The sequence below is a fragment of the Orycteropus afer genome, unplaced genomic scaffold, assembly GCF_000298275.1.
Source record: "Orycteropus afer afer isolate SDZICR_OR568_19922 unplaced genomic scaffold, OryAfe1.0 scaffold00017, whole genome shotgun sequence".
Taxonomy (NCBI): Eukaryota; Metazoa; Chordata; class Mammalia; order Tubulidentata; family Orycteropodidae; genus Orycteropus; species Orycteropus afer.
The window spans coordinates 7,142,271-7,151,086 of NW_006921604.1; the positions used below are offsets into that span (position 1 = coordinate 7,142,271).

The following is an 8,816-nucleotide window of genomic DNA, read 5'->3' on the forward strand; positions in this document are numbered from 1 at the left end:
GTTCAGGTTTTTCCACTAGTTGGTGCCTAATCCACTTCTGTGTAGTTCCTTTCAAAGCTCAAGGCTCTGGGATTATCTTCTTTATCTCTGTCAATTGGTTTTTCTTTTCTTTGTTGAAGAGGGTCTGTGTTGCTTGTCTGCCTATTCCTCCATCTTACCAGAAGTGTAGCTGTACAGTATGTTTTAAAATCAGGATGTATGAGTCCTCTGACTTTGTTTTTCTCTTTCGATACTGTTTTAGCTTTTAGGGGCCTCTTGCCATTCCACATAAAGTTGAGGATTGATTTTTTTCATTTCTGTAAGGAAGGCTGTTAGAATTTTGCTTGAGATTGTGTTTATAGAGCACTCACTTTGGGTAACACTGACATTGTAAAAATACTGAGTTTTTGTTTGAATAATTTCTTTTAGAAGGATCAGCACAAGGCAGAGGTTAAAGATATCCCAAATATCCAACTTTTCCAAACTGCTGTTCTACCCTATCATTTCTAACATCAACTCCTCTTCCTCCCCTCAGCATTTCCCTCCCATCTTAGGGTTCCATGTTTTGCTGTAATGTCTCACAGAACTCACAAACTGCCAAGGAAAGGGCTCATGCAACAGTGGAGGCTAGGAGGCTGGTGAGTTCCAAATCTGTGGGTCAGGCACAGGTCTGGAAGATTTTCTTCATTCACGGAGGTTGGAGATCCCAAATTGGCAGGTCAGACAACTGGCTGCTGTCTCAAGTCCAGGGGTAAGATGATGATGAACCAAAGGCATGATCCAGAGCAAGAGAGAGTAAACTTTCCCAGAACATTCACATATATGCCCTCAAGGAAACTAAGAGTAGTGACTAGAGTCACACGCTCCAGCAAGGCAGGACTCAAGATACATCCCACCCTAAACAGGCATTAAAAAAATAAAACCAAACTCACTGCCATTGTGTAGATTCTGACTCACAGCGACCCCCTTTGGGTTTCTGAGGCAGTAAATCTTTACAGAAGTAAACTGCCCTGTCTTCTTTCCGCAGGGTGGCTGGTGGGTTTGAACCGCCAGCCTTCTGGTTACCAGTCAAATGTCTTAGGCACTGCGCCACCAGAATGCCTTTAAAGAGGCGTAGACACTATGATTTATAATACATTACTAAATGGAGGGCTATAGCTAGAGGGACCATACTACGCAATTCACTGCACTGAAGTTTTCCAACCCATGAACCTGAAACATCTTTCCATTTAAGTCTTCTTTAATCTCTTTCAGCAGTGTTTCATAAGACTGCAACTCCAGATGAGTCATCCACTTGATATCTCCCCTGGGGTTTTCCAAATCAACCCTGCCTCTGGCCACCCCCTCCTCAGTCTCCCCTACTCACTCAAAACCAAACCAAACTCACTGCCACTGAGCACCACTCAGTCTTCCCCAACTAAAGGTAACTCCAACATTCCAATTGCTCAGGACAAAAACTCTGGAGTCACCTTTCATTCTTCACTTTCTCATACCTTCCCCTCCAGTTGGCCACTAAATCCTGTCAGGTCTACCCTGAAACTATATCTAGAATTTGCCCAGTCAACCCCACCCCACGCTCAATGCTAGAGACTGCCATGACCCCCTTTGCCTCATTTCCCTTCTTTTGCCCTTATTCCCCATACCCTTCCCATCTATTCTCATCACAGTGGCTTGTTCAGGCGGGTGACAGATGATTGCTGCCCTCTCACTCCGAGCAAAAGTTCCAGGATCGAGCCTCCACCTTAATCTCCCTGGCTTTCTTGCCTCCCACTTTTCCCCTCCTCACTCCGCTCTGGCCTCAGACTCCTCTGCTCCCACTGCAGAGCCTCCATAGAGCTGGCTCACCTCCTTCAGGTCTCCACTTAGGTCATCTCCTCACCAAGGCCTTCCCTGACCCTCTGTCCACAGTGTCTTAACCCTCCCAATATTCCTTGCCCGCCCCAATTTATCCTTTCTCTTTAGCACTTGCCACATATCTTTGTTTACAGTCTGTATCCTTGACCTGAAAGCAAGCAACATAATGGCAGAGATCTCTGTCCGGTTTGTTCCTGCCATATCCTCAGAGCCTATAACAAAGCCTGGCATGTAGATGGAACTCAATAAATGTTTGCTGGATGGATGGATGACAGCGCACCTTGATGACAAATTTACTTGTAGTTTCTCAGCATCTCTGAAATACTGGTACAGATGAATCTAGCCCTTCCTCCAGCCAGTGGTCCAATTAAATCACACCCAGCAGAGCCCCTGCCCAGCACACAGCACTGATAGAAGCCACCTTCATTTCACCAGGCAGGGAAAATGAAATGCCATGTGGCTGTGTTCTCCCCTTTAATGGCAGCTTTCATTTAGACTGTGGTTTTGTGTAGTTATTTTTTCTAGACCCAATTGTCTGGGACAGAGCAGGCCATGCTTTATGATCTTTGTGTCCTTAAAACCTGGACTAGGTTCTGACACACAGTAGATGATCAAATCAATGAACGAATGTAGGTTTAAGAAAAGGAGGCAGCTTTAGAACTCAGAAATGGCCCACAAAGTACCAGCTGACATTCCATCCAAAACCAAGACACTTAAGCCCTTCACCTTTAGATTCATGTGCTGGGACTTCCCCTCTGAGTGTCCCTTCACTTCTGTATGTGCTCCCCCTACCTATGCTCTGGTGTGAGAGCCACTTCCTCTTCATCAAGATCCAAAGAGTCAAGGTCAGGAAGCTGTAGAAGCAGCTTCTCTTGCTCCTGCTCAAGAGCTTGTTCCCTGTGGGCCAAATGAGAGCCAAAGCCAGGGGTCAGGGCTGTTGCTGGTTGCCCACTGCTGTCATCAGGCTGCAGGGGCCCCAATGAACAGGACAAAGTCTAGGAACATGGGGACCATAGAGCCCTGGCTTCCCTTCACAAAAGCTCTCAAGCTGAGATTTTTGGAGGAGGGATGGTTATACTGTATTGCCTCCAAATGAGTAGAGATGAGCAGACAGGTCTGAAAGAAAACAATGTTCATCATCATACATTTTCAGATGTGCTTTTATTTCTGTACCTTGTTTTTGGCATCTTCTCATTTTCTAACACACCAAGGCCTGCTCCTCTTAGCCTTTGTTGCACTGACCAGGAAAGATCCTTGGTGCCCTCTATTCCTCGGAGCCCCTGGCACATTTCCTGAGTCTCTGACCACAAAAGCAGCCTTATACTCTTGCTTATCCATTTACTCTCCCTACCCTTTGCCCCCTGTCACCAGTAGAAGCCTAAAATCCATTGTCACAGATTCTGACTCATAGTGAGCCTATAGGACAGAGTAAAACTGCCCCACAGGGTTTCCAAGGATGTAATCTTTGCAGAAGCAAACTGCCATATCTTTCTCCCACAGAGTAGCTGGAGAGTCGAACCACTGACCTTTCAGTTAGCAGCTTAACACTTAAGCACTGTGCCAGAGCTTCGACTGTCCTGCCACAAACCACTCTGCAATCCCCAGAGAGCATCAACTAATCTTCTGGCCTCATCTGTCCTATTGAGATGGCTCTATAGGCTCTGTCTTTGAAACGCCATCCTTTGACTTGAGTACTGTTATATGTGCTTGTTATTAATCAGTGCATACTCCCAGGAGGCACACTGGGTCTGGGGTAGGTAGGCTGCGTTATCTGAAGCAATTTGCTATGAATCTTAGAAGACATCCCCAGAAATTACTGTAAACTCCACTGAAATGACCACCCCATGAAGGACTCTTTTCCATACTCACTTTTTCTCCTGGAGTAGGTAATCTAAGCTATTGATGTAGCTTTCTGAGCCCCCAGAGATGAACTGGAGAGATCGGACACAGGAATGGGGAGCAAAGAGAAAGAGAAAGGGGTGAAAATAGAATTAAAGTTATTCTAAATGAAGCCTGTTTATTTTATTTTTATGAATAGCCAATACACTAACATGATTTTAAAAATCAAAGAGCGGAAAGGCATACAGCAAAATGTCTCTCATCCACTTCCATCACCCAGTTCCCTCCCTCAGGCAGTAACAGAGTATCCATCCACAGCATGCTTTAGGAGCTATATTATGCATAGATAAGCAAACAAGAGTAAATGATATTTTCCCTCCTCTAATACAAATGGTAACATACCATATACCCTGACCTGCACTTTGTTCTTTCCAATTAACAATATGTCTTGAGGATATCGTCTTCTAAAGAGATTTTTTAAAAAACATTTTAAAACATTTTCACCGTATTCCAAATGTATCATTAGGAGATATATATATATATATATATATCAGTTCCCTAGTGGTGGACTCTTAGGTTATTGCCAATCTTGGGCTATTACAAACAACGGAAGCCCTATTTTGAGAACCCAATTTTGAGAACAGATTCTCTGGAGCTATGGGTCTTTAAATGTCCCCACCAGTATACCTAGTCAAACAAACCAAATTCACTGCCATCCAGTCAGATCCAACTCATAGTGACCCCTCCTTGGGTTTCTGAGGCAGTATAACTACAGAAGCAGATTACCCAATCTTCCTTCTGAGGAGTGGTTGGCAGGTTTGAACCACCAATGCTTTGGTTAGCAATCAAATGCTTAGCCACTACGCTACCAGAGATCCTCATACCTAGCAACAGTAGTTTATTCCCAACTTGAAGCTCATCAGTGCAGTTTGCATTTAGGAACCCCATGCACTGGACCAGAGCCAACCTGAGTCTCTTCCTGAAGGCAAGATCCTAGCACCAAGGTCTCTCGTTGCTCCAGGGCCACCATCCCAATCTTAGCCGTGAAGTTTTGAAGGGCTCCTTGCAGAACTGCCATCAAATTTGGCAATATCCCCAAGCCAGCCATTAGCAGGAGTTAGGAGCAGAAATAAAGGGAAAGGTGTAGCCTAGCCTTCAGAGCCCAGGCTCCCAGGCATGAGGGCATGAGGGCTAAGAGAAGTTGAGGGAAGAGTGACCAAGAAGTGGCCGAAGAAGGAAGTTGTGGCATGGCCAAGAAGGGTGGCCTGTGAGGTGACTGGGGAGGGAAGCCAAGGTATGGCACTGGCTTACTGAGGTGTGGGCATCCTTTACTGAGGATGCAGCCTGCTGGCTCGGGCTTGCCACGTTGCAGAACAACTCCTTCAGTGAGGTCAGGGTCTCTTCAGGGTCTGAATCCAGGGGCTTCTGTTTCCACTCCTCTGGTTGCCGGTCGGCCAGGCTTCTCGAGCCCTGGGACCCTGTCACGCCTACCTGGGCTTGGGTTGGGATGGCCTGGCCAGCCTGTAGTGTCCTCGGGTTCAAGAATTCTATAGGTGGTGGGCTCCAGTCGGTGGGGAATATGTCCTCAGATGCTTGCATCTTAGGTTTCTTTGGTGAGTTGTGAGTCTGGGCCAATGGGGGGCTGCAGAGGTGTCGCGTGGGGTGGAGGAGCTCCTGATGCAGGGGATCATCAAAGAAGCTGTGCTTCAGAGTAGGCAAGAGGATGGGCATAGTGACAGCTGCCTGAACCCCTGTGGACAGGACAGAGTAATGCAGTAATCTAGCACCCACCTGGCTACCATCCTGGCCCACTGGACAAGGAGAGGGGGCAACTTGGGATTGCTATGGGCAGGTTGCAATAGGACTCCCTCACCATAGTTTTTCAATTCTCTCCAGGCTCAAACATCAGAAGGGCTCTACCTGGTAAGGGACACCTACCTTTCTTCTGAGGAAAGGTTGGCATGGTCTTCTGTGGCCTGGCCATCTCCAAATCACTGGAAGGTTTGTCCTGGAAAGAGTCATCTGTCAGGTAAAGTGAACCTTTTAAAGAAAACTACATGTTCTGAATCCATGCTTTCCCCAGAGAAGAGGATCTGGGCCCATTTGTCCCCAGAAATTCCTTCTTCAGGTCCATCCCCAATGACCAAACTTCATGGCACCACAAAGGTCAAGTTGCTAAGGGAGAAGGGTGACTCAGTCTGACTTTTCATTTCAACAAAGAGATGGACAAGTGTAATTATATAAACATTTTTAAAAAACTTAATACAAAACTGAAACCAGCAAAGCACAGATGGGGAGGATATCAATGTTCCATTCTTAGATGATGTCCTGGACACTTCACTTGCTCAGTGTCACTCCTGTAAGGCTGTTTGCTCACAAAGGGTGAGGCATGGTTGTCTAGACACTGAGATTTCCCAAGAACTAGCACAGACTGAGCACATAGTAGAGGCTTGGTACATTCCTGCTGAATGGATGATTAAAGAGACATGGAGGATGATCCAACAAGTCTTCTCCAATGTAAAGAACTTCCCATTCCCAGATAAGATGCACCAAGTCACATACACAGATTATTTCTCATCTAATTAGGCTCAAGCTCAGAAAAATAAAAAATTACATGAAAGGCTAATAACAGCTGAAATAGCCAGAATCTAAAGGTCAAATGAAATAACTGTTTATTAAAAAACAATCCAACTCAACGGCAGTGAGTTTGGTTTTAGTTTAGAACTCAACCAGGGTTCAAACTCAACAATAGTGAAAGAAATTCAAATCAATATAAATATGAAGTACTACTCAATGATAAGGAGACTAGGTAGTACAAGCAGTTTGTGGATGGCTGCTAACCCAAAGGTTAATAGTTCAAACCTACCCAATGGCTCCATTGAAGATTGTCCTTGTGAGCTGTTTCTGTAAAAATTACAGCCAAACTCACTCCCATGGCTTCTAGCCAAACAAAACAGGTATATAAGGTGAACAGCTACATCAGGTAGATATACTCCTTACAACAAGCAATCTTGGAAGAACAGAAGGGCAGTATTTGCACAGGGAGATACCTAAGGGGGCAGGAATGCATAGGAAAGAAGGACACAGGGAAGAGGTAACTACAGGGAGAAAGTGGGATGAGAGCTGTTACATTATGAGGATTGCAGTCAATGTCATGAAATAAAATGCATATGAACTGTTACATGGAAAATTAATTTTCTCTATATACTTTTACCCAAATCACAATAAAAATTAAAAAGAAAAAAAATTACAGCCAAGAAAATCCTATGGAGCAGTTCTATTCTGTAACATATTGGGTTGCCACAATTTAGAGGCCAACTCGACAGTGGCTAACAACAGCACCATTCGATGATAATTAAATAACCAAAAAGTTAAAATGTAGTAACAACCAATGTTGACATGGCTGTGAGGAAATGTATTTCTGACAGCATTGTAAATGGTTTATTTTCAGAGGGCAACCAAGGAATATAAAAAATAACTATGAAAATGTCCATACACAAGAACGACATGACCGAAAATGGAGTAGCAATTGTCACACTCCACCAGACCAGAGGCAGAAGTGGCTCTGAGGGGAACAGGTCAGATTCTGAACAAAGAGGCAGTGAAAGCCATGTTGCTCAGATGAGACTTTATTAGGGAACTTACACACAGAGGCTTATGTCAAGATCCTCATGGCAGACAGTCAACGTGAAGTGTCACCTGGGCAGGGGTCTATGTGGGGCACTGTGGGGTGTGGGTTTATACACCTAGAGTATAAACATACAAGGATACATGCAGGAGGATCAGGAAAAACATATCTAATCTATGATGGACGGGTTGTTTTTGTACTAGTCAATGGGTTCCAACTAAGTATCATGAAATTAGATTTTAGTATGTTTTCTTTCCTGACTAAGTCATTTGCTCAGTAAGGTATTCTGCTTCTCTCCCAAAGTCCTTTGTGGGCAGCATCCATCTTGCATAAACAATGCAATGTTTGTGGCCCTCACAGTAAGGAATATAAAAGCCCATTCCTCCACTAGTGCAGTAATAATGTTGGCAAATATGATCAGAATCAACTTTTACAGAACTTTAAAACCTAAAAAAAGAAAAAAATCCAACAACAATCAGGGGAGAAGTTGATTAAGAAAGAATTTTTTTAGGAGACTTCCAGTAAGATAGAAGAATAGGCAGACAAGCAACACAAACCCTCTTCCACAAAGAAAAGAAAAACCAATTGACAGAGATACAGAAGATAATCCTGGAGCCCTGAGCTTTGAAAGGAACTACACAGAAGTGGATTAGGCACCAACTAGTGGAAAAACCTGAACAAAAACGGTGAGTACAGACACGGTCGGAGCTGTGGACTGTCAACTACTCTGACGGGACCAACAACCTGAATATTTCCAAGTGGTGCTGGGACCTGAGAATTGACTTAAAGATCAGCCCTGGTCACCAATGGCTGCATGGGTGACTGCACTGGTGGCCTATGACTAGCAAGGGAAACAGCAAGGAGGGAGACAACTTGAGCTGTTGATTTGCCATTGTCCGGAGGGTGCAACCATCTTGATTGTTTATACACGGTAGCCATTCTGGATATTTAAAGTGACCAAGGCACAGCCATTTTGAAACTTTACAAGTGGCAACCATTATGAATTTTAAAGTGATAGCATTCTCACTGGATTCCAGGGACCTAAGAATAGGCTCTGTTTGGCAGGGTGAGCAAGGAAATACGAGAGGCTGACAAAAGGAAAGGAGACAGGTAGTAAGTGTATAAGTGCTGTCAACTAGTGAACAGAGGAGCACACCACAGTACCCTGCTTGCATAGATAACATACAAACACAACAAAGAAAATGAAAATTGTGGGCAAGTCACTCCAACATACAGTCACCAATTAAATATAAGCACAAAAATGTCACAATGCCTCAGAGACAATAGAGCATCACAGTCCACACAAAGAAACAAGATAAAGCAGGAGAAACAAGGGACCAGGATACAGACACAAAACACATCCCTGAGGAAGACACAGCACTGGAACTCCCTGATAAGGAATTCAAAAGAATTATATTTAGGTATCTTCAATGAATTGAGAGACAGATCAGAGAAAACTCTAAAAAAATTTTGAAAGACAATACAAGAACAAAATGACAAAATAAATGAAAAATTA

At 44.1% G+C, this 8,816-nt stretch overlaps 1 protein-coding gene across 1 annotated transcript in view; it reads right to left on the reverse strand.

Moving 5' to 3' along the window:
- FAM178B (family with sequence similarity 178 member B) overlaps positions 1 to 5,403 on the reverse strand; it is a 170,634-nt gene extending 165,231 nt beyond the window's left edge. The window contains exons 1-3 of the mRNA XM_007959527.1: positions 5,005 to 5,403; positions 3,703 to 3,764; positions 2,626 to 2,730 (exon numbers count right to left, since the gene is read on the reverse strand). Coding sequence (XP_007957718.1) covers positions 2,626 to 2,730; positions 3,703 to 3,764; positions 5,005 to 5,403 — 566 coding nt within the window. The remainder of the gene's footprint in view (positions 1 to 2,625; positions 2,731 to 3,702; positions 3,765 to 5,004) is intronic.
- Positions 5,404 to 8,816: the final 3,413 nt, after the last annotated feature.